The sequence below is a fragment of the Amblyraja radiata genome, chromosome 6, assembly GCF_010909765.2.
Source record: "Amblyraja radiata isolate CabotCenter1 chromosome 6, sAmbRad1.1.pri, whole genome shotgun sequence".
In the NCBI taxonomy this organism is placed as follows: domain Eukaryota; kingdom Metazoa; phylum Chordata; class Chondrichthyes; order Rajiformes; family Rajidae; genus Amblyraja; species Amblyraja radiata.
This window is the reverse complement of record NC_045961.1, coordinates 55,739,503-55,765,979: the sequence shown is the minus strand read 5'-3', so window position 1 is coordinate 55,765,979 and position 26,477 is coordinate 55,739,503. Positions and strand designations below refer to the sequence as shown.

The following is a 26,477-nucleotide window of genomic DNA, read 5'->3' as shown; positions in this document are numbered from 1 at the left end:
GCAGATATAGAACATGCACATTCTAATTTAAACGACTGACACTCTAGGATGAGACTTTTCAGATACTACCTGTCAAAAAATTAAAGGTGGGTTTATGTTCAAGATAGATACTTGTGCAGCCACTCCCAATACCGCCATAAAGGTCCACCTTTAATGACGTTGAACAAATGCAGATATCTGATATGATAGGACTATTCAGTGAACTTTTGTAACTTTGTTGGCACCAGAAATGTGTTGACCCTTGTGTACTGCCTAGGTGTGGTCTGCTGTATGATTTTACCGGGTTGGATGCAAAGCATTTCACTGTACCTAGGTACACGTGACAATAAAGTATCATTGAACCATTGATATGTAGAGATCACGTGCTGAATTTCTTACTAACTGCCATCCTTTGCGTTAATCGTTTTTTTCTAGTTGGGCAGCATGCGCCTTTCTTTGAATTTCTTTTCTAATGCTGTTGCAGCTATAATACTCTAATGTTGGCTATAAACTGGCTCTTACCAGCAGTATTGTGAAGTCAGCTTCTATCTATTGAACTATTTGAGATATTTAGGACTGGTTTATGTCCTTCATCAATTATACAGAACCATATCCTGGAAGCAGATATGATGAGCCATTATTTATCTCTGTATTTGGTGTGCAATCTATGCTTCAAACTCTATTGATGGGTGGGTGGGGGAGGCAGTCTGACCTGTATCATCACGTGTACAGCAAAATCAGGCACGTTTTCAGTCCACTTTCCAAATGGCATCAAAGATAAACATGATCTTTAATATTTCTTAAGATAATTTCTCTCTAATTAACTATTAATTGCCAGATTCTAAATGCCAGACAGCTAAAGTCAGTCATACAGCATGGAAACAGACTCTTTGACCCAATTTGCCTATGCCAGCCACGATGACCCATCTACACTAGTCCCACCTGCCTGTGTTTAGCCTTTATCCCTCTAAAATATGTTTTAAGTGGTGTTATAGTATCTCAACTGCCTCAACTACCACCCTGGCAACTCATTCCATAGTCTCATCACCCTCTGTTTGAATTGTTGCATTTGGCCCATATCCCTCAGAGCCCTTCCTGTCCATACACCTGTCCAAGTGACTTTTAAATGTTGTTATTGTTACGACCTTAGCTACCTCCTCTGGCAACCCATTCCTAGACCTACCACCCTCTGTGAGGTAAAAGTCGCCTTTAGGTTCCTATTAAATGTTTCACCTTAAACCTATGTCCTCCAGTTCTTGATTCCCCTACTCTGGGTAAAAGACTCTTTGTATTCAGCCTATCTATTCCTCTGATGATTTTATATATCTCCAGAAAGATCATCCCTCAGACTCCTGTGCTCGTAGAATTAAAGTCCTAGCCTGTCCAACCTTTCTCTATACAGGCCTTTGAGTCTTGGCAACATTCTCGTAAATCTTCTCTGCACTTTTTCCAGCAAATGGCATCATTCCTATAGCAAGGTGATCAAAACTGAACACAGTACTCCAAATGCAGCCTCACCAGCACCTTGTACAACTGTAAAGTAATGTCCCAATATCTATACTCAATACCCTGACGGATGAAAGCTAATATCTCAAAAGCCTTCTTGACCACCTGTGATGCCACTTTCATGAACCTATGTACATGTATCCTAGATACATGTGCTCTACAACACTCCCCAGGGCTCCAGCATTCACTGTGAATGTCCTGCCTGGTTTGACTTCCCAAAATACAACAACTCTCACATCTGCATTAAACTCCATAAGCCATTCTTCAGTTTATTTGCCCAGTTCTAACAATTTGGAAGGAAGCAAGGTTAACCATTTTTTTTTTAAACAGCATTCAGAGAGCAGGTAATTTTAAGACTTGTTAGTCTAATATCAGTAAGATGGAAAATACTGAATACATCAGGGACATGGTAAAAGGCATATGAAAAAATCATATGATTAAGCCCAGTCAACATATTTTTAAATAAGATTTGATAAATCTATTAGATGTTTTGCTGTTTTAAAACTAACCTGCACACTAGGGACAATTTAGAACTAGAAACAGGCCCTTCGGCCCACCAAAACCGCACTGACCAGCGATCCCCGCATATTAACACTATCCTACACACACTAGAGACAATTTACATTTATACCAAGCCAATTAACCTACAAACCTGTACGTCTTTGGAGTGTGGGAAGAAACCAAAGATTTCGGAGAAAACCCACGCGGTCACTGGGAGAAAGTACAAACTCCGTACAGGCAGCACCCGTATGCAGGATCGAACCCGGATCTATGGTGCTGTAACCGCTGCGCCATCTTGCCTCCCTTAAGCTCAGTCTGAAGAAGGGTCTCGATGGTGGGGAGTCCACAACCAGGGGCCACAGTTTAAGAATAAGGGGTAAGCCATTTAGAACAGACGTGGAAACACTTTTTCACATAGAGAGTTGTGAGTCTGTGGAATTCTCTGCCTCAGAGGGCGGTGGAGGCCGGTTCTCTGGATACTTTCAAGAGAGCTGGATAGGTTTCTTAAAGATAGCGGAATCAGGGGATATGGGAGAGAAGGCAGGAACGGAGTACTGATTGGGGATAATCAGCCGTAATCACATTGAATGGCGGTGCTGGCTCGAAGGGCCGAATGGCCTACTCCTGCACCTATTGTCTATTGTCTCGACCCAAAACGTCACTCATTCCTTCTATCCAGCGATGCTGCCTGTTCCGCTGAGTTACTCCAGCATATTGCGTCTAACCTGCAAACAAACCTGTCTGCCTTTGAAGTGTGGGAGGAAACTGAACCCGGAGAAAATCCGCGCGATCACAGGGAGAAAGCATAAACTCCATGCAGAGAGCACCTGTAGCCAGTATTGAATCCAGGTCTCTGGCGTGCAAAGTCAGCAGCTCTACCACTATGCCGCCCAAATAGCATATATTGTTAAGTTATTTTTTTGCATTTGGCTTAGGTCTTGATGATAACAGATGGCGTAGCTTTAAGGTGAGAGGGGAAATGTTTAAAGGAGATGTGGGCAAGTTTTTTTTTACAGAGGATGGTGAGTGTTTGGAGCACACTGCCTGGGGTGGTGGTGGAGTCGGATACCATAGTGGCATTTAAGAGACTTTTGGATTGGCAAATGGATATGCAGGGAATGGAGGGATATGAATTATGTGTAGGCAGATAAGAGTTGATCTTGGCATCATGATCGGAACACATTGTGGGCTGAAGGACCTGTTCCTGTGCTGTACTATTCTGTTCTATGGGCAAATTTCAAATAGCATAAAACATGTAAAAATCACAATCAGGAAGAACAAAATATTAGAAAAACTCAAAGGACCAAAGGCAGACAATTCTCCAGGACCCAATGATATGCACGCAAAGATTTAAAGGATTTGGCTGTGAATCCATTGGCTGATGGGTTTTTTTTTTAAACTTGCCGATTTCCAGGATAGTGTCAGTGGATTGGAAAGCTGCAAATGTGACTCAGTGGTGCAAGAAGGGAGGAAAATAAAAGGAATATGAGTGGCAATACGGGTTTAAAAAAACACATTGGAGGTACTCAGCGAGTCAGGCAGCTTCTGAGGAGGGAAACGGGGAGATTACATTTTGGGTCAGGACCCTCCTTCAGACTAATGGAGTAGAGGGGAGAAAGCTGGTAGAGAGAAATGTGCTGATGAGGCCACACCTGGGCCCCTTATCTAAGAAAGAATATCATGACATCGGAGGCAGTCCAAAAGAGATTCACCGCAATTTCTGGGCTGAGAAGATTGCCCTGTCTGTCAAGAGAAGCTAAAAGATTGGATGTGTATTATTTGGAGTTTAGAATAACGAGAGGTGATCTTATTGAAACAGATATCATCCTAAGGTGGCATGACAGGGTAGATGTTCAAGATAGACACAAAGTGCTGGAGTAACTCAGTGGATCAGGCAGCATCTCTGGAGAAAAAGGATGGGTGACATTTTGGGTCGGGACCCTTTTTCAGACCCTTCCCCTAACCTGACATGGTTCCTCTATCCATTTTCCCTAAAGATGCTGCCTGACCCACTAAGTTAGTTCAGCGCTTTGTGTCTTTCTTTGTTAACCAGCATCTGCAGTTCCTTGTCTCATCAAGATAAGGGGACAGGCCATTTATAACTGAGGTATGTAGAAATCTCTTCTTGTGGAAGGGTGATGAAGCTCAAAAATTCTCTGCCTGGAGATTTATAGAGGCTAGCTTGTTAGAAGTATTGAAAGTGGAGACGGATTTTTTTTTTAAAGATTCGGGATTGAGGATGGAGATTTGGCACAGATAGGGAGTTGGAGTCTGGGGCAAGTCAGCATGATCATATTGAATAGTGGGGCAGATTCGAGGGTCCAAGTGGCCTTCTCCTATTCTGATTTATTAATGTACTTGCACATTACATTTGTTTGAATTCTTGTTGGCGATTGATAGTCTTTTAATATATTCAAGACTAAGCTAATTTTATACACCACAAGAATCATGAGCTTTGGGACAAAGCAACAAAAAGCCATTGCGTTACACCAGCCCTGATCTAAATGAAGAGTGGACAAAGCTAAAGGTGTCCAATGGCTTAATCCTATTCTTAAATTACCAATGAGCACTAATATTTGAAACAATGAATCTGTATCTGTTTTTTTTATAACAGAACACACAGAACAGCATACCAGCGCCTCTCGTTAAAAACTAGATTTTCTTATTTTTGGTGTTTTATTTTAATTGTCAATACAGCGTGGAAACAGGCCCTTAGACCCACCTAGTCCACGCCGATCAGACTCACACATCTATCCTACATACAAGGGACAATTTCCAGAATCCAATTTACCTACAAACCTACAACCTTTGTATAGACAGCACCCACGGTCAGGATCAACCCGAATCTCTGTGAGGCAGCAACTCTGAAGCCACGACACTGTGCCGCCCGAATGAATTATTTAATTTTTAGCATATGTTGATTTTCTACTTTTATATCGGGGGGATATTGATGGAAAAACTGTTGATAAATATAGCATAATTGTTAATGATTATGTGTACTGGCACCTTTTTGTCTGGTAGAAAATCACTTGATTAGTACAAAATAACTTTGCATACGGAACCAGGCCAGAGGGCCCATCTCGCCCGCTGCGAATCAAGGACCCGCGCCGCAGTCTGGGAACCCACATGGAAGGCCTGGCTCGCACACGTGGCGTGGAAGGAGTCGAATGGAGGGCCGGTAAGCAGACCGTCTGATGGAACAGTGCACTGTATCTACGGTGGAGTGGGTTGCTGTAGGCCCCACAGCAGTCAGGACAGGGTGCTGCTCCAAGAAGTCGAGCGCGTGGACCGGATGCGGCCTACAACAGTGGAGCAATGGCGGAGGACACTAATGGCTACGCTTGGCTATGCTGACCCTGCAACGCTGCCAGGACAATGGCCTTTCATGGTCAGTTCAAGAACCTTGCACTTACAACAACTGGGACTTGAAAATGGCGCAAAGTGCCGACTCTATACACGTCCTCAGTGTACTACTGCAATACACTTGTATCTGAGATGCTTATCTAAAATGTATCTGAGTGCTTACGTGCAGTGATACTTGTGCTGAACTGTATACAAAAATGAATTTCATTGTACGTCGGCACATGAGAAAAATAATGTACCATACCATACTGGACTGTGTGAGTGTGGCTAAAATAGCTTTGCAATACAAAGATCAACCACAATGTTTCTAGATACGTAAATGCCCCAAAAAGCATGAGGAAAATAGACACCTTTTCCAAAAACATAATTGGCAGGCTGATTCATGTGGACAAGTTCTGTTGATGAGCAATTGTGCACCACTTGGGCTGCAGCATTTAATGTTGATGCTCCCCCAGAGATATTCATGAAACAGGAAAATGCATACAAATATGACTGGAACTTGCAAAGGAAGCAAATACATCCTTCTCGTGTCATCCTTGACAGTCAGTTTAAAATTTCATTGGAAATTGCTACAGATTAACAACCACTTTCAAATTGTAAAAGGAATGGTGATAATGCATGGTAGTGAAAGTGATTAATATCAAAAGAGAAAATGAGACTATACTTTTCTTACAGAAGATGTATCCAGTGTACTTAGCTTTGCATAGTTCCAAATCATCAATAATTAAAAAATCTACTTCTTTATAAATTTCCTGTCTGAAATAAGTTGTGGTAAGAATATTTGAGCACCGCAGCAATTCCCAGAAATGTATTACACATTAAACATTGAAAAATAGGTGCAGGAGTAGGCCATTCTGCCCTTTGAGCCAGCACTGACATTCATTATGATCATGGCTGATCATCTAAAATCAGTACCCCATTCCAGTTTTTTCCCCATAACCCTCGACTCCTTTAGCCCTAAGAGCTAAATCTAAAGGGCCTGTCCCACTTGGGCGTCATTTACACGACATCCTAAAAATTGGTTGGCGTGTCATGATGCCCGCGTGATGCGCGCATGGCGCGTGGTGGCGTATGCAGTGGTGAGCGGTAACGCGTGGCACTCTAGGGTTTTGCAGTGCTCAAAATCCTCGCGCTCCTCCTGCGTGACGTATCCCTTGCGCATGCTGACGTACTGATGGTGTACGCTGACGTTCTTACGGCGTACGTGTAGCGCGTGGTGACGCATGGTTACGCACGGTGACACGCAAACATTGCCTATGCTAATTTATTATGCGTCACCGTGCATCAACGTCAGTAACCATGCGCCGCCCGTACGCCGTTGGCACGCCATTTGCACGTCATTGGAGCGCCGCACCACGTGACCCCGGGTATACAGTGTGCATAGTTTTGAAATATTTTCACCATAGTATCCTTGATTTTCATTGGGAAAATCCTTGTCACGTAGATCGGACTAAGTACGAACAACATCACAATAGCTCTAAAAAAAAGCAGGGCCCTCAAGAGCACTTGGCACGCGATTGTCGTACTTCTTGACGATTTTCGCGCGACTGTCGCGCGTCAGTCACTACCGGCATGTCGCGTAAATGACGAGCAAATGACGCCCAAGTGGTACAGGCCCTTTACTCTCTCTTGAAAACAGCCAGTGAATTGGCCTCCACAGTGACAGAGAAGGCAGATTCACAACTCTTTGGTGAAAAAATGTTTCCTCATCTCAGTCCTAAGTGCCTACCCCTTATTCTTAAACTGTGACCCCTGGTTCTGGACTCCTCCAACATCGGGAACATTTTTCCTGCATCTAGCCTGTTCAATCCTTTAAGAATTTTATATGTTTCTATAAGATCCCCTCTCATCCTTCTAAATTCCAGTGAATACAAGCCCAGTCTACCCATTCTTTCATCATATGTCAGTCCCGTCATCTCAGGAATTAAACTGGTGAACCTACGCTGCACTCCCTCAATAGCAATTATGTCTTTCCACAAATTAGGAGACCAAAATTGAACACAATACTCCAGGTGTGGTCTCACCAGGGCCCTGTACAACTGCAGTAGGATCTCCTTGATCCTAAACTCAAATCCTCTCGCAATGAAGACCAACATGCCATTAGCTTTCATCACTGCCTGCTGTACCTGCATGCTTACTTTCAGTGACTGATGTACAAGCACACCCAGGTCTGCTTAAACAGCCAACCATAGGAAAGATAGCAGTTACAGGTATACACGTAAAAGCTCATAGTCTTTGATTCTGTTTAGCTTAAACATATAGCAATTGTTACACCAATTTGAAATTATGTACGAGATTTGCTTCCAACAATTACAGATCTATTTTGGTGTCTGCAGTTATTTCTATTGTGCTATTTGGCTTTGTTACAATGCATTAATAATAGCAGTAATGTTAGTTTAGTAATTTGTGTAATAAAATATTTTTAACAAATTGTGTTTGTTTATTTAAAAGTAGCGATAACCTCAAAATCTGGGTTTCCAACAAATAAAAAAAAGAACCAAATTAAAGCATGGCTGATAGGTACAAAGGTCTGCAATAAAATGTGTTTTGTAAAGATTTTTTAAAAATTATTAAAAATACCATCATGGGAATTTGGATTTTCATTGAATCGAAATCTGTTTAGTCTGTTCTTAACATCATTACATCTTCCTAAAGACAGATGAGGCAGCAGGAACCTAATATATTTAAAACTAATTGAAAAATTCACTTGACCAGGAGCCGGAGAGTGGGGTCTCTCAAAGGCCGATCAAAGCTTCAGATTCTGAAGCAAAATTTTTGATGTTGTCACTCTCAATAGCCTGAATGCCTGACAGACAAACAGATCCTTCTGGCTTTCTGGCAGTTCATTTCATTGGCAGGTGGCAAACAATTAGACACACCAATTTGTGCCTCGTGATGACATTAAACCATGAAACAAAGTTGTATGTGGAGCTCAGTGATTTGTGTGAAAGCATTTCAAAAATAATACACTTTGCAGTGGCAACTCATTTCAGGCTGCCACCTCCCATTAGGTCTTTGAGCTGTGAAGATGACAGGCTGGGCTATGTGATGCTGCTGTTCAATCTGCCTCTGAAACCCCCGGAGATCTCTCCTCCTCTCACCAATATCATCTCATCACTCACATTCATAAATACTCTGGTGGGTGAATAAATTAAAACAACATTGAGGCTCTTCACCTGTCAAAGGAATGGAACTGCATGGGAAGAATAGGTTGTGCTTCTCTTTTCACAGTGGGGTCAGGATACGATACAGGTTCAGGTCCAGATTCTGCAGCTTCCATGGGTGCTGCAACCAGGCTTTTCAGAATCTCCTTCACGTTCATGCCTTTCCCTTGGCTGACGCTTGATATTGACGAGGGGGGCTTCAGCACTTCAATTTGAGCTTCGGACAAACATTCTTCCGATTTCTTTACTTCAGAGGACAAGGATGATAGAAGTTCACTCACTGCATCTGACCTAGCAACTAGTTCCAAATCAGAACCATTCATGAGACCAGCTAATTGCTCCTCTCCAATGCCCGAGTCAGTATGTGGAATACAGCTTTCAACCTGCACATCTTCAATTGGTGTGAGGATTTCTTTTTCTTTGCTGTTCTCAGGGAAGGTAACAGGGTTCTCTGCAATTGGAAACAAAATAAATAATCATCAACAGATTCTGGAGACAAATAAAACAGCAGTCATACCTATGATCTTAATTTGAAGGAGAATACTTTTAATTATTAAATACGTTTTTCAATGAAAAAAGTAAATATACTCAAAATACCAATCTTTGATATGCTGACATTAACCAACGTCTAATAACCCATATAAAATGTGATGCCAACAAATGTATTATTCCAAAATTACTTTTAACATTACGTTGCTGATCAAAATGTGTGAAGACGTTTCAGTACTAAAGGTATGCAAACCTTAACAAATAAATGACCCTTGGATAGAACTCCTTTGTTGTATTACTATACAATATAGTTCTTGAATAACAGATGTGAAATTAGTACATTTGCTTAAATTTGTGATTGCGTGCATATAGGTCATGTAAAAAGTATCCTCCTTTAATGGAAATGGTAGATATTACTGCATTATAAACTGTCAAATGCTAACATAAGATAGGATTGCAAATAATTAGGCTGAAATTCCTTAGCAGTTTGTAGCATCTTTTACCACTAATATATAAACCACAAATATATTTCAGCAAAGTAACTTTTGGTATGACTGGATGTTATTTTTAAAAACATAGCATGTCGATAATATAATGTTGCATTTCACACAAGAAAATCAACTTGCTTTGTACATGTGCTAAAAAAAGATTTATTTGCATCATAACATAAATGTTTGCACTCACAGATTCAATTAAAAGTAAATTCAGAGTAACTATTTATAAAATAAAATTATTTTTGCATTGAGGATATGGATGTGTGTATAAATATCAATGAAAACAGGCAGATTATTTTTTGTGTGATACATGGGTTCCATAATATGCAGACATCCTTATCAGATATGACGGTTGGCCATGATTCATTACATTCTCGCCAGAAAATGTCAAACATTTAATAAAGTATAATTTTATACGCTATATTTTCATGAGAGAAGATATTTTTCTCCCAATATTCAGAGGTCCCATTTTGTGTGGTACAAATCAATGCCAAAATTAGTTTAGTTATTTATAAAAATACTTTTACAATATTTAGAAAAATATAAAGAGATCAATTTTTGAAATACATTTTTGTTTATTTCAATTTAAGATATAACCCTGTAAAGTGAACACATTCACCTACCATTAAATTAAAATATACAGTCCAAAAATCACCAGCCTTCATTTAGGAAAATGTGCATGCAAAAAATGCAAGTAGTTATAAACAGAAAAACATTGTGAGTTTGGAATATGGAAATATTTAAAAGATATTTTCCATGAATATTTAATCTACACAAATTCAAAAATTTCAATTCAGCACCTATTCAGATTAAGAATGTTTTCAAGTGGATTTAATACAAAACAATGTATGTTTCTTAAGCTAAAAATTAAAAAAGACAATGTTTACATGTACTCTTTTGGACATTCTGGACATGCAACAATTTGAGATATGAATAACGTATACTCTATATTTCAGGACCTGTCTACACTCCTCACAATATAATTTAAAAATGTTTAATACTGACATTTTAACGTATTAAACACAAGAATATATATACTGCTTTTAAAACACATTATTCATGATTATTTGTAAAAATAACCCCATTAATGTCAAGACTAAATTTAGTCCTGATAATTCTCAATTTCTGTTGAAATATCATCTTAAATTCTGAGTAATGCTTCACAATAGGGAAACTAAATACTGTGTTCTATTTTACTGAAAATGCATAATCGATTATGGATGAATACGAATGGGGTTAAAAGATCCAAGTCACTTTTAAATGGTGTTTTTATAAAAGTTAAATTATAAATTTTAATTCACCTGTTCATTAAACAAATTTTCATATTGCTATTTAAAACTTTCATCAGCATGATTTTTGTCAGCATTTGTTATTGCTAATTATTCCATTGAAAAAGTGGAAAACATTTTAGTTTTGAGCCCATGTACAATTTTGTGCCTCTATCAGTTCAGCTACAAAGACACTTCTATGTTCTGAATATGTTTCACTACAGCTGCAAATACATCTTTATACTTTTTCAAGCAGGTAATTTACAAATTAACGTAAGAAAATATTTATCCTATTTAAGAAACTTTGGGTCACAAATTATATTCTCTCATATTTCAAAAGATGATTCTTACCACCTTGAGAACAAGATAAAAAAATCATTACAATATATCATCATTGAAAAAAAAAAATCTGTATTGAAAAAAACATCAATGCTACTTGTAAATCAAATTTAATACTTCATTTAAACGTGTAGATGTCACTCTTTTTTCAGACCACTTCCAATTTTTCTCCTTACTTCCCATACAAATGATTCTTGCTTAGGTACTATTCTATTGTATTTATCCCTCCGGAGGCTCCACTGAATCGACAACATACACATAAAGCAATTAAAACACAAAGATGGAATCAAAATTTATCAAGATACCAGTCGGTGATAATTTTGGTCTGCAGCATTTTGCACATTATTCTTCAAAGCCCTTAGTGCACCAGATTACATGATTCAAATGGATATTTCTATAGATAATGGATACTTTATGTGTAAGCAAATCTATAGAAATATTCATTGTTCTGACCAAATGATGATACAAATAGTATACAAATATTCAAAGAGAAGAGAAAAAAATTCTGTGATCCAAATCATTGGCATTGGTACTTTGTAGATTCTTGTACTTTAAAGTTTACCAGGGAAATTATTGCTTATTTTAATAAACTAAAATAATGGTATTGGATAAATTCATGAATTTTCTTTTCCCAAATTATTTAAATTTAAATACAAAATTGAGAAATGTAGAAGGTTTTTAACAAAATTAATTTCACTCCATCTGTCTTTTAAACTTTTGGATTTAAATGCAGCTTTGAACCACTTTTTTAAAGTGGAGGCAATTAAAAATCTGATGAGATCAAACAAAAGTGTGAATAATTTACTGCAAAAATCTATTCTGATGAATAGGAGACATACATTTTTCAACATTTGTTTTTTCAGTTTTATACTAACCAGTATTTGCGAGAAAAAGTATATTCACATTTTTTCAGATGTCATTAATAAGCAGAGAGAAAACTACTGATTCTCTGGGGTTTTTTATTCTTAAAAATGCAGTTTTCTTCTAAATTTTACTGAGACTTTACCCAGTGAGAAATATTAAATGAAGAACACTGGAAGATGCCAATATGAAGATCATCTGAAATATCACCATTGTTTCATTTTATAAATAATTAACTTCTTGTCTTTCTCCATGTAAATGGGACAAAATGTTGATTCCTTGGTCAGGCCGCATTTGGAGTATTGTGTGTAGCTCTGGTCACCCCATTACAGGAAGGCTTTGGAGAGGGTGCAGAAATTTACAAGAATCATGTCTAGATTAGGGGGTATTGGAGCGGTTGGACAGACTTGGATTGTTTTTTCTTGAGCAACAGAGGCTGGACAGGCTTGGATTGTTTTTTCTTGAGCAACAGAGGTTGGACAGGCTTGGATTGTTTTTCTTGAGCAACAGAGGCTGCAGGCAGATCTGATAAAATTACAGAAAATTAGGAGAAGCAGAGATAGGGTAGACAGTCAGAATCTTTCCTGCAGGGTGCAAATGTCCAGAGGGCATAGCTTTAAGGTGAGAGGGGCAGACTTTTAAGGAGATGAGCTGTGACATTTACACACAGAGGGTGCCTGGAATACACTGCCAGGAGTGGTGGTGGAAGCAGATACCATAGTGGCATTCAGAGGATTTTAGATAAAAACATGGACATACAGGGACTGGAGGAATATAGATCATGTGCAGGCAGAGGAGATTAGTTTAACTTAGCATCATGTTCGGTACAGACATTGTGGGCCAAAGGGCCTGTTGTTCCTGTATTGCACTGTTCTATGTTCCTCTGAGGTTTGATTGTGAGTGTGTTGATCACAGAAAGATCACAGATGGAGGCATTTCTCACAGCCATCTTGGCTATTTCTAATGCCTGATATACAGTTACTTAATGAGATATTTTGCAAATGTTATCAATTAGATGGTTGAAAGCTTCAAATTCCTATGTCAATATCACCAACAACTTCTCCTGTACCACCCATATTGAAGCAACGACCAAGAAAGCACACCAACACTTCTACTTCCTTAGAAGGCTTAGGAAGTTCGGCATGAAGTGCCAGCACCGCCATTCAATGTGATCATGGCTGATCATCCCCAATCAGTACCCCGTTCCTGCCTTCTCCCCATATCCCCTGACTCCGCTATCTTTAAGAGCCCTATCTAGCTCTCTCTTGAAAAATAGACAATTCCATGTTGTTCCATGATCATGTATCTATACACATTAAATGGCTCGATTGTAATCATGTATTAACTTTCTGCTGACTGGATCGTATGCAACAAAAAGCTTTTCACTGTACCTCGGGTACACATGACAATAAATTAATCTGAAACTGAACTGATAGTGATGATCTATGGCTTTGTGGTAGAAGAAAATCCTTTTCAGAAAGGGGAGGTAGGTGGAGGTAGAGAGGTGGGGCTTCTGCTTACACGACTTGCAGTGAAGAAAGCTAATGGCATGTTGGCCTTCATTGCGAGAGGATTTGAGTTTAGGAGCAAGGAGGTCCTACTGCAGTTGCACAAGGCTCTGGTAAGCCCGCACCTGGAGTATTTTGGTCTCCTAATTTGAGGAAGGACTTTATTGCTATTGAGGAAGTGCAGCATAGGTTCACCAGATTAATTCCCGGGATGGCGGGACTGACATATGATGAAAGAGTCGACTGGGCTTGTATTCACTGGAATTTAGGATGAGAGGGATCTTATATCTATCTATAATATAAAAGTGTGTGTGTGTGTGTGTGTGTGTGTGTGTTTCTGCCTGACTTGTGGTTGCCAGCCTTTGATTCGTTGCTACGCCATCATCACACGCAGAAACGCCGAGATTTTTTCCATTTTCGGTAGAGATTTCACTTTTTATTCCAAGTATCCACTCCTGATTAAATTTTGTTGTGTTTATTGTGTGTAAAAAAATCCTTCTCTTCCCCCCCCCCAAAATTTCAAAATAAAACAGCTCTCACCCATAACATGTTGGTGAACGTTCAATCGTGTGATGTCACAATGCCCAATGCTCACAGATGTCCAATCGGAATGGATCCATTTACATATGCCTTTGCAGCAGCCCCAGCTCTTCCTCCCCCCCACCCCCGCAGCCTGTGTCGAAGCGCGTCATCACGTGTGTGCGAATAGAGAAAGAGGATTGGGGGTGATAGGGAATGGGGAACAGATGGACTGTCCCTACCCCTCCCCCTTCCACTCTCCCTCACCACTATTTCCCCTCTCTCCCTCCCTCCACACTCTTCCCCCTCCCTCCCCTACCCCATCTCCCTCCCTCCCCCACACCTCTCTCCCCCTCCCCATCCCTCTCTCCCCCTCCCCGTCCCTCTCTCCTCCCCCTCTCCACCTCCCTCTCCTCCCCTCCTCCTCCCACCCCCATCCCTCTCTCCCCCACCCCCCTTCTCCCTCCCCACTCTTCCCCCTCTCTCCCCTACCCCATCTCCCTCCTCCCCTCCCTCCCCCACACCTATCTCCCCCTCCCCTCCTGTCCATCCCCCCTCCCCCACACCTCTCTCCCCCTCCCCGCTCTCTTCCCCTCCCCCACCCCTCTCTCCTCCCCCCCTCTCCATCTCCCTTGCCAAAGATATTCTTGCCATAGACAGAGTATAGAGAAGGTTCACCAGACTGATTCCTGGGATGTCAGGACTTTCATATGAAGAAAGACTGGATAGACTCGGCTTGTACTCGCTAGAATTTAAAGGATTGAGGGGGGATCTTATAGAAACTTACAAAATTCTTAAGGGGTTGGACAGGCTAGATGCAGGCAGATCGTTCCCGATGTTGGGGAAGTCCAGAACAAGGGGTCACAATTTAAGGATAAGGGGGAAATCTTTTAGGACCGACATGAGAAAAACATTTTTCACACAGAGAGTGGTGAATCTCTGGAATTCTCTGTCACAGAAGGTAGTTGAGGCCAGTTCATTGGCTATATTTAAGAGGGAGTTAGATGTGGCCCTTGTGGCGAAAGGGATCAGGGGGTATGGAGAGAAGGCAGGTACAGGATACTGAGTTGGATGATCAGCCATGATCATATTGAATGGTGGTGCAGGCTCGAAAGGACGAATGGCCTACTCCTGCACCTAATTTCTATGTTTCCCTCTCCTCACCCCTCTCCCTCTCCCACCCATCCCTCTCTCCCCCACCCCCCTTCCCTCTCTCCCCCCACCCCCTTCCCCCTACCCTTCTGTCCCTCTTCCACCACTCCCCCTACCCCTTTCCCCCTCCCTCCCCACTCCTCTCCCCCCCTCCCCCACCCCTGCCCCCTACCCCTCTGACCCTCTTCCACCACTCCCCCTACCCCCCTCCCTCCACCCCTTCCCCTACCCCTCTGACCCTCTTCCACCACTCCCCCTACCCCTCTCCCCCTCCCTCCCCACTCCTCCCCCCCTCCCCATTCTTTCCCCTCTCTCCCCCCACCCCTCTCCCCCTTCCTCCACACTCTTCCCCCTCCCTCCCCGGCCCCATCTCCCTCCTCCCCTCCCTCCCCCCACCTCTCTCCCCTCTGCATCCCTCTTCCCCCCCCACTCCCTCTCCACCCCTCTCCCTCTCCTCCCCCTCCCATTCCTCTCTCTCCCACTCACCTTCCATCTCCCCACCCCTCTACCCCATTTCCCTCCTCCCCTCCCTCTGCCCCTCCCCCACACCTCTCTCCCCCTCCCTATCCCTCTCTCCTCCCCCACCCCTCTCCCCCTCCTCCCACCCCCTTCCCTTTCTTCCCCCACCCCCCTTCCTTCTCTCTCCCACCCCTTCCTTCTCTCCCCACCCCCTTCCCTCTCTCCCCACCCCCTTTCCCATCCCCTCTTCCCCCTCCCTCCACACTCTTCCTCCTCTCTCCCCTACCCCCACACATCTCTCTCCTCTCCTCCCCCTCTCCATCTCCCTCTCCTCACCCTTCTCCCCCTCCTCCTCCCACCCCACCCCTCTCTCCCCCACCCCCTTCCCTCTCTACCCCACCCCCTTCCCTCTCTTCCCCCGCCCCCTTCCCCCTACCCCTCTGTCCCTCTTCCACCACTCCCCCTTAACCCACCCCTCTCCCTCCGCCACCCCTCACTCTCCCCCCCACCCCTTCCCCCTACCCCTCTGTCCCTCTTCCATCACTCCCCCTACCCCTCCCTCCCCTCTTCCACTTCTCTCCCCCCTCCCCCTCCACTCTCCCTCCCCACTCTTTCCCCTCTCTCCCCCCACCCCTCTCCCCCTCCCTCCCCTCCCCCCCCCACACACCTCTCCCCATCCCCCTCTCTCACCCCCTACCCCGCTCTCCTTTCCCTCCCAAATCTCTCCCATTTCCTCCTCCTCCTCTCCCCTCCCTCCCCTCTTCTCACACTCCCCTCTCCCCACCCCGTCTCCCTCTCCCCCCCTCCCCCCACCTGTGTGTTTGTGGTTAGTGTGAGTGTGATGCCGCAACCCCCCCACCCCTGCAAACGCCGTTGGGGAAACAGACCCAACGGGTCTGCACCTGGTCTAGTAAATATATAAAATTCTTAAAGGATTGGGCAGGCTAGATGCAGGAAAATGTTCCCGATGTTGGGGGAATGCAGAACCAGGGGTCACAGTTTAAGAATAAGGGGTAGACCATTTAAGACTGAGATGAGGAAAAACAGTTGTGAATCTGTGTGATTCTCTGCCACAGAAGGCAGTGAACGCCAATTCACTGGATGTTTTCAAGAGAGAGTTAGCTCTTAGGGCTAAAGGAATCAAGGGATATGGGGAAAAGGTAGGAACGGGATACTGATTTTAGATGATCAGCCATGATCATATTGAATGGCGGTGCTGGCTCGATTGGCCAAATGGCCTACTCCTGCACCTATTTTTCTATGTTTCTATGTTTTTAGGGTTGACCAGTGCCTGCTCATTTAGCTCAGCCACACCCCGATGCATCCAGCCTTTTCCAACATAGAAAAATCAGCACATGGGAGAAACGCTGTACTTTATATTGGTCATATATAATTCTATTATATACTAGACCAAGTGCAGACCCGTTGGTCTAGTATATAAGATTCCACCACTTACCCGTTCCCCCTAGGCAACCCGTTCTCCCAACGCAATATTGCACCACTCATGCATACCCCCCCAACTGCGCAGGCGCGACTCATTTCTCCTCATCCCCCAGCACTCCCTCCTCCTCCTCTTCTCCCTCCAATCCCTAGAGGGAGGGGGGGGTAGAGAGGAAGGGGGTAGAGAGGGAAGGGGGGTAGAGGGAGGGCTGATAGAGAGGGAGGGCTGGTAGAGAGGGAGGGGTGGTAGATAGGGAGGGGGGTAGAGAGGGAGGGGGTAGAGAGGGAAGGGGGGCAGAGAGGGAGGGGGGTAGAGAGGGAAGGGGGGCAGAGAGGGAGGGGGGTAGAGAGGGAAGGGGGGCAGAGAGGGAGGGGGAGGGGAGTAGAAAGGGAGGGTAGAGGGAGGGGGAGGGGGTAGAGAGGGAGGGGGCAGAGAGAGAGCGGGGCGGAGTGGGAGGGGGGCAGAGAGGGAGGGGGGCAGAGAGGGAGGGGGCAGAGAGGGAGGGGGGCAGAGAGGGAGGGGGCATAGAGGGAGGGGGACAGAGAGGGAGGGGGGCAGAGAGGGAGGGGGCAGAGAGGGAGGGGGCAGAGAGGGAGGGGGGCAGAGAGGGAGGGGGGCAGAGAGGGAGGGGGGCAGAGAGGGAGGGGGGCAGAGAGGGAGGGGGGCAGAGAGGGAGGGGGGCAGAGAGGGAGGGGGCAGAGAGGGAGGGGGCAGAGAGGGAGGGGGGCAGAGAGGGAGGGGGGCAGAGAGGGATGGGGGCAGAGAGGGAGGGGGCAGAGAGGGAGGGGGCAGAGAGGGAGGGGGGCAGAGAGGGAGGGGGGCAGAGAGGGAGGGGGGCAGAGAGGGAGGGGGGCAGATAGGGAGGGGGCAGATGGGGAGGGGGCAGATGGGGAGGGGGCAGATGGGGAGGGGGAAGATGGGGAGGGGGAAGATGGGGATGGGGAGGGGGAAGATAGGGAGGGGGGCAGATAGGGAGGGGAGCAGATAGGGAGGGGAGCAGATAGGGAGGGGAGTGAGGATAGATAGGGGGGTAGAGAGGGTAGAGCGAGAGAGGGAGTGTAGATGTGGCGACTACCCTCCCTACCCTCTCCTCTCCCTCAATCCCCCCCTCTCCCTCGTCACCTCCCCGGGATCTTTTCCCTCTCCACCCCATCTCCCTCCTCCTTATTTCCCTCTTCCTCCTCCCCTCACTCCCATTCCCTGCCCCAGGACATACCCAGGTCGTAGAGCAGCGCCAGGGCCTGGAACTCGGCCTGGTTCTCGTACTCGATCCAGCTCTGGCTGTAGACTCCAACCGTCAGCTCAGCTGACTGGGCTCCAGTCAGGGCCCCGACTTCATCTCCGGGCTCGTCCCTGACCTCGGACCCAGGCTCGTCATTGGTTCCAGCGGCGGCTTCTTTCTCGGCCCCGGTCATGGCCCCATCCCAAGCCCTGGGCTCGGCCCTCACGCCAGCTCCAGCACTAGGTTCGGCTCCAGCCAGGGCCCGCGGCACCACCCTCCCCACTGGGTGTTGGGCGCGGGCGGCTGCCGCCACTCCTCGTTCACCGCGAGCGCTGGAGTGCCCCTCCCTCCCGGAGTGTCCCGTCACTCAGGTTTTTTTTTCCGTAATGGGTGAGTTTTTGGGGCTGTTTTTAAAATTAATAACCGGAAATATAGGTGGGAATGCGACAGGAAGATGTTTATCGCCACAACGGGAAAAATGTGAGTAGGATATGTGAAAATGGGAAGGCTGTGGCCTAGCGTTTGGAAGAATATAAGAAAAGCATATTGACACATCGTCGGCACAAACACAAGCAATAGGAAGACTTTTACTATTATGGGGATGCAACATTCTATATTATGTTATACTTCTATATTTTATACACCCTCTAAGGGAGCCATATGCAAAGGTGTTCATCAAGATTAAAACATATTTCTCCAGTTGCCTATGAGCATTTTGCATAAGAACAGGCCCTTCAGCCCACGATGGAATATTCTACCGTAGGCCTTCTGACAAAGTGCATGATAGCTCAGAACAATGCACTGCCAAATGTTTCCAACTTGCGGACTACAAGTCCAGGACACACTCAAGCACAGCGCAGCCTATGTAAAGTCATTGAGTAAAAGCCACTGTGTAATTCCACCATCATCGGACTGCCTAAGCACACATGGTGCGAGAGGACACAGCCTATATTATGGACACAATCAGACCCACAATTGCCAAAATTTGTCCATTTTCAATAATGGTCATGATCACATAAAGATAGAAACATTTAGAACAGATTGACTTTCAAGACAATGACAAAGTACTTTGTCTCTCCTACAAAATAAAAGCATCCGGTAGAATCTATTTTTCAAATACTAACAAACTATGTTCAACCTTCTTCAACTGGGTGTATTATAACTTTATTTCATCAGGACATATCTTGCATAAGATGCTTTGTTGCAAAAGAGATTAACCAAATATGACCCAAAACATCGGCTGTTCATGTTCTCCAGAGATGCTGCCTGACCCGCTGAGTTACTCCAGCACTGTTTTTTTGTAAACCAGCATCTATGTTCCTTGTTTCTCCATTTAACCAAATACCGATTCTGTCAAATTAAGAGTTAAAAAGTAAAGGTACCCCAATTTGCCAAATGGCACAAACAATTATATACTTCATCTCCCTTGATTAAAAAGAAACAATAATTGTTACAGAAACTTAGTTTTACAGTTCACGACCCTATTAGAGTTTAAGCTGATAAATTTGGAACAGTTTTCAACAGCTTTCGGTGGTACTGGGTCAAATCACCGTGCAAAGACAGACAGCACATTACCAGATTGAGCAACCTCTGGCCTTAGCTGCTTCAGCTAGTTGCCAGATGCTTTTTTAATAACTAATAACTTTTTAAGGCAACTAATGAGATCGGCACTAAATTACCGAAAAATATGGACCACTCTGTCAGTGACATCAACTCATGAGAAACGGTCTTATTTGTTACACCTTCACAAAACTCTTGTTTAGCCATGATTTATGAAGTGTGCTGCAACAACTTACTACCAGTTACGTTCATTAAGTTCATTTAATACGCCATGCAAATTAAACCAGGATCAATGGACACAATAGCAGGGAACATAGGATCTTCAAATAACCACTGTATTGTGAAGTATAATTTTGGTTGCGCAGGCTGATAATTGGCTGCTTCCTTGTTCTCGAGATTAATGTTTCATTTTTAAATGCAATAACATGCCAAGAACCTGCAGAGATTTGGAGAAAAAGAATTACACAGCTATGTGTCAGAAATTTCTAACAGCTATTTCCAATCTAGACTTGTTAAATCATATTGAAAAAATACAATTCAATTAATTTCAACGCAGAAAATATCATTTTTAGAACGTAAACTCAAAACAAAATGAAGTGATGGCAAATGTAAAATTGTAAAATATAAGTCTCGAACAAAACAAATGTATTGAGAAAAGGTAAAAATTTCTCAATGCATTTATAAAATATATTGTAAACGTTTTGCTATGCCAATCAGATAGCAATATAATTGCACCATAATATTTTAAAAGTATATTTTACTTAAATCATCCAGTTTAAGCAAAGCATAATTTAAAATCATTACATTACAAAAATATTATTTCTCATTTAAAAAATACACCTTAGAGCAGCTTCCAATTAAACATTGACAGTTCCCAGGAGAGAGATTGCTCATGAGGAGGATTTGGGGACAGACAGACTTGCAGGGAATCCCAACGAGCCAGTCAATTGTTCGGGCAGGAGGTTCATTTTGTGTACCAGACTCATTAACATATGAGCTGTGGGTTGAAAATAATGGGTCAAATCATACTGGTCCAAGCCTTCTGTCTGAAACCACTCAGTACGTCCACATAAAAAGACTGCTTTTATTGATTTCCATAAGTCCTTGCATGGTCAGAAATTTAGATTAATGATAGATCCAAGAGCAGCAAAACTAAGATTGGATCATAACCCAGTTCTGAACTAGCTACAATTAAAATGGGATCTAGAGTATCGAAAGTTCATTACTGTAGTGTATGTAGATGCCCTGTCAGGGAAATAGTAAATTTCATAAAGTTATTAATACCAGCAGACATTTTCCACTTTACTTCCTTATGCAATGCAACATCTTGGTAAATAGGCAGACACACATTACTTGTTCAAATATGGAAATATGTCTTGATTGTATGGCTTAACCATTTCAAAATAAAACAAAATCAGCACAATTTACCCATAGTCAGACTGTATGTATTAGGCCAGTGGTTCTCAAATGGGGGTACGCGTACCCCTGGGGGTACGTGAAGGCACTCCAGGGGGTACGTGAAATTTTAAAATTCCTATATTTTTGCGCTGGTTAGGGGGTACTTGGCTGAAAAAATATTTCACAGGGGGTACATCACTGAAAAAAGGTTGAGAACCACTGTATTAGGCAGTAACATTTGTAGGATCAATTTAAGGGTGCAAAGTGGCATAGCCTCAGAATAAAAGGACATATCTTTAGATTGGCGAGGAGGATAAATTTATTTCGTCAGAAGGTCGTGCATCTGTGAAATTCATTGCTATAGACGGCTGCGGAGGTCAATTCATTGGGTATTTTTTGAGTGGAGATAGATAGGTTCTTGATTAGTAAGGGTGTCAAAGGTTACTGGGTGAAGGCAGGAGAATAGGGTTGAGAGGAAAACATAGATCAGCCATGATCGAATGGCGAAGCAGACCCGATGGGCCGAATGGCCTAATTATGCTCCTATATCTTATGGTCCTGGAGTCTTATGGTCTAAGGCCTACTGGATCTCCCGGTTACTAACCACTTTAACTGCTCCTCCCATTCCCGTTCTGCCCTGGGCCTCCTGTATTGTCATAAACCAGCAACTGCAGTTAATTGATTCTACCATGTTATGTTGGCTGCCCAGTAGACCCATAAGCTAGGATACTGTTTGATTCACCACTACCACATTGTGGACATTGGACTTTGTCTCTGGAGCATTCTCTACAATGCTGAGAACTACATTCGGCACACTAAATCTTTCCCTTTGCTCTACCTGTTGTATTTGAGTTTGGCTTGATTATATTTAACACAGTATTATCTGATCTGAATGCATAGCATGCAAAACAAAGCTTTTCAATGTACCTCAGTACACATAACAATAATAAACCTAAACTTAAACCAGTATATTGGGAGCGTTTCAAAGCTCAGAAGCACTAGCTGGCTGTGTCCAGAAGGATAAAGCTAGGTCTCTGGCAGATGGTGAACACGAGGGATAAACCTACATGACCTCGGTCACACTAATCTAAGTGTCGCGGATGCATCTGTCAGTATAGGAAGGAGAGGGCACCAGTCCTTTTGATGACAAAATACTTTGTTTTTACACAAATACCTTCCATCACATTACACGATAGCACAATTCTGTTTAATTTTCTCAGAAAAGATCTGGCATCTCAAAACTGGACATGCATGAAGTCCTGTTAGCCATTGGCAGCAGCAGAAATGTACCTGACCGTGTTCTAGTCTCATGGTCCAGCACATCCCTCACTCTACTTCTTCTTGTTGCGGATGACGTGCACAGCCTAAAGTTGTAGGTCAACTTGTCCTATTTGATCTTGTTTGTGCACGTCGGGTTGTTGCATTAGTCGAAACAGGGCGGACCACGTGAAGGTTGCAATCTCCCACCCCCCCTCACTCTACCAAAACTATTGACTCAGCAGATCAATGAAAAGCACAGTAAGTAAACTGGGAGCAGGAACTGGCATAGCTAGAAATGAGGCAGAACAGACTAATAATTAAAACTACAACTACTAACTAATAACTACAGATGAGGAGCTGCAGGTCATGGTTTACATAAAAACAGACACAAAGTGCTGGAGTAACTCAGTGGGTCAGGCAGCATCTCTGGAATCAATGGTGAGGCGATGTTTCAGGTTGAGTTCCTTCTTCAGACTGATTCTGGTGGTGGGGGGGGGTTAAAGACTGGTTGGAAGAATGGTGGGGGCAAGACAAAGCTTGGAAAGTGGTAGGTGGATACAGGTCAGGGGAGTTTTTGATAGGCAAATGGTTGGACAAAAGCGAGATATGAAGAGACAATAAGTGCGAGATAGAAATAGAAGAGGTACGAATTGTGAGGTCAGAGGATGGGTGTAATAACTACATACATGCTAAGCAACTTCTTACAGGAGGTTTAGTTTAGTTTAGTTTATTATTGTCACATGTACTGAAGTACAGTGAAAAGTTTTTCGTTTTGTGCTATCCAGTCAAAGAAAAGACCTTGAATACAATCAAGCCATTCACAATCTATCTATCTATACATAACTAAATCTCTGATCTTATGCTCTTCCAGTTTACTTTTTTTTCCTCTTTGTGCAAAAATGGTACACGATAGCGCTGCGATTTTTCGCCACCTTACTCACCATTTTCCTGTGCTCAAGTGCACCAAGGTTTGTTCCAATCGATGGTATAGTTTCAAAGTTATTAAGGTTTGAAAATCTTAAAAACCGCACAAGCGCAGATTGGTCTCTTCTCCAGTCAGAGACCGGCACGCAGATTGGTCTCCTGTCCTGTCATTCACCGGCGGCAGCGCTCGCCTCGCCCAGTGTTGCACGGCCACAGCCTCGCAGCCAGTAAGCCAGAGGGGACGGCCAGAGCCGCAGCGGGCCACAGCCAGAGCCGCTGTGGGCCACAGCCAGAGCTGCCGCTGCTCCGGCGGAAAGGAGCGCCAACCTCGAGATCCAGGGGAGGTGAGGAGGGAGAGTGGGGGGGTTGAGGGAGAGGAGGGGATTGGAAGGGAGAGTTGATGAGGGAGTGGGGGGGATAGAGGGAGAGAAAGGTGGGGAGGTAGGGAGTGCGGAATTCCTGGGGAGGTGAAGTGGGGAGATTGAGGGAAAGGAGGGGGTAGGGAGAGTGAGGGGGGAAAGTGGGGGAGGTGAGGAGGGAGAGTGGGGGCGGAGGGGGAATAGAGGGAGAGGAGTGGGGGAGGTAGTAAGTGGGTAATGGAGAGGAGGGCAGTGGGGGAGATGAGGAATAGTGGGGGGGGGAATAGAGGGATAGGAAGGGTGTAGGGAGGGGAGAGGAGTTGTGGAGGGAGGGAGTGCGGGAGTGACTGAGGGTAGGGGAAAAGAGAGGTAGGGAGAGGTGAGGGAGGGGCACGCAAGGAGGGAAAGGAGCGGCACCTTCGAGATCCTGGTGATGTGAGGAGAGGAGGGGTTTGGGACAGAGAGGGGGGAAAGTGGGGAAGGTGAGGAGGGAGTGTGGGGGAGGAGGGGAAATAGAGGGATATGAGTGGGGGAGGCAGGGAGTGGGGAATAGAGGGAGAGGAGGGCAGTGGGGGAGGTGAGGAGGGATAGTGGGGGCAATAGGGGGAGGTGAGGAGTGGGGGATTAAGGGATAGGTGGGAGGTAGGGAGTGGAGAGGAAGGGAGTGACTGAGGGTCGGGGAAAGGAGAGGGAGGGAGACGTGAGGAAGGGATTGGAGGGGGAGGAGAGGGGAAAGATGAGGGAGGATGAAGAGGAGGGGGAGGGAGTGCTGGGGGATGATGGGAAATGAGGCATGCCTGTGCAGTTGGGGGCTATGGGTGAGTGGTGGAATATTGCGTTGGGGAACGGGTTGCATTGGGGGACCAGGCCTCCAGTGTGTCAGGGACCCAACGGGTCCCACTTCGTCTCGTGTATAGAAAAAGGATAAGGGCACAATATCTGCAAACATGTGCTTTTGTCTTCCACCTTGAGTCACAACACAGAAAAGCAGATGTTTTTATAAAAAAGGTGGACTGCAAAATGTCTATATTCAAAAGGACCTTGGTGTTTTTGCACAATCAATGAAAGTTAGTTGATAAGGCAGATAAATATATTTACTTTTATTGCAAGAGTATTTTGAGTACAGCAGTAAAGACACATTATTACAATTATAAAAGGCCGTGGTGACCCTATTGCTCCAGATACTGGCATTTTACGCAGAACACACAATGCTTAAGAAACTCGGGCAGCCTCTGTGAAGGGAAATGGACAGAAAATAATGCAAATGATGGAATTTGATAAGAAATGATATTCTCGCAGTTTCTTTCTCTCTACTCAAGATTTGTGATGTTCCCTTTATTCAGGAAACCAGCCATTCCCTTTAGTTCTGTTTGGAGCCCTCACCTGTGCCCCAACATTCCCCACAATTCTGCTCTGGTCCACACTCTCCATAGGCAGAACAGGGATAGAGGTCGGCATGATGCAGCATAGTGGCGTAGTGGTAGAGTTACTGCCTAACAATGGCAGCGATCCAGGTTCGATCCTGACTACGTGTACTGTCTGTATGGAGTTATTACCTTCTCCCTGTGACCACGTGGGTATTCTCCGTGTGCGCCAGTTTGCTCCCACACTCCGAAGATGTACAGGTTTGTAGCTTAATTGGCTTCTGTAAATTATAAATTGTCCCGAGTGTGTAAAATAGTGTTAGTGATCGCTGGTTTGCGCGGACTCGGTGGGCCAAAGGGTCTGTTTCCACACCGTATCTCTAAAATAAAGGTCCCCTTATCATCATATTTTCCCCACCAACTTTAGCATCAAACACGTTTTTACCGCCACCTTCATTGCAATCTTAACACCAGTCACATCTGCTCCTCCCCACCTCATTTTCTTTCCGCAGAGACTAATCGCTGCACGATTCTATGGTTCGCTCGTCCCTCCTGCTCAACCACAGCTCCCCAATCCCCAGGTACTTTCCCCTGCAACCACAGAAGGTGCAACACATGTCTCTACTCCATCCAGGGACACCTCTTGCTTTTCCAGATGAGAGAGGTGTTCATATGCACCTTAACTGACCTCATCTTTAGCATTCAGTGCTCTCAAAGTGATCTCCTCTACATCGTTGAGACCAAGTGTAGACCAGGCCCCAGTTTGCCAAACGGTTGTGCTGCATCTACCATGCTCCCGGTTGCTGACCATTTTAAACCCCCTTCCCATTCCGAACGGTTTTGTCTTCAGCCTTCTCCTCTGCCAGAATGAAGCCACATACAAACTACAAGAACAGCATCTCATATTCACCTTGGCTCATATTCTTAATGGCTAGCTTACAAATCGACGGCAAGAACTGAAGTCTGAAGATGGGTCCTAACTTGAAATGTCACTTGTCCATTCCCTCCACAGATGCTGCCTGACCTGCTGAGTTACTCCAGCACTTTGTGCTTTAGTTGAAACATATTTCCTCTGCATTATTATTGCTGGGTTTAGATCTGGAACTCTCTACCCTGCAACAAAGTGGGACTACTACAGCTACCCACCTCCTTCTCAAGAACAACCTAGACTGTACAATAGTTCTGACCTTTCCAGCCTCATCCTGCAAAATTATGTTTTAACGTGGTAGGTAACTTTAGGATAGATATCAGCAAAAGGTGGCCAACAGCTGGTACAAAAGCTGAAACAACTGAGGATTGTTGAAGCCAAAAGAGAAGGCATGCCAGAAAAATTAGATCAGATGGGTG

General features: G+C 44.4%; 1 protein-coding gene across 6 annotated transcripts in view; it reads right to left on the bottom strand.

Moving 5' to 3' along the window:
• LOC116974451 (neurobeachin-like) overlaps window positions 1–26,477 on the bottom strand; it is a 395,937-nt gene that overhangs the window by 313,005 nt on the left and 56,455 nt on the right. For all 6 annotated transcript variants that reach the window (XM_033022898.1, XM_033022900.1, XM_033022902.1 and 3 more), the window contains one exon: window positions 8,526–8,964. In XM_033022898.1, the coding sequence (XP_032878789.1) occupies window positions 8,526–8,964 (439 nt within the window). The remainder of the gene's footprint in view (window positions 1–8,525; window positions 8,965–26,477) is intronic.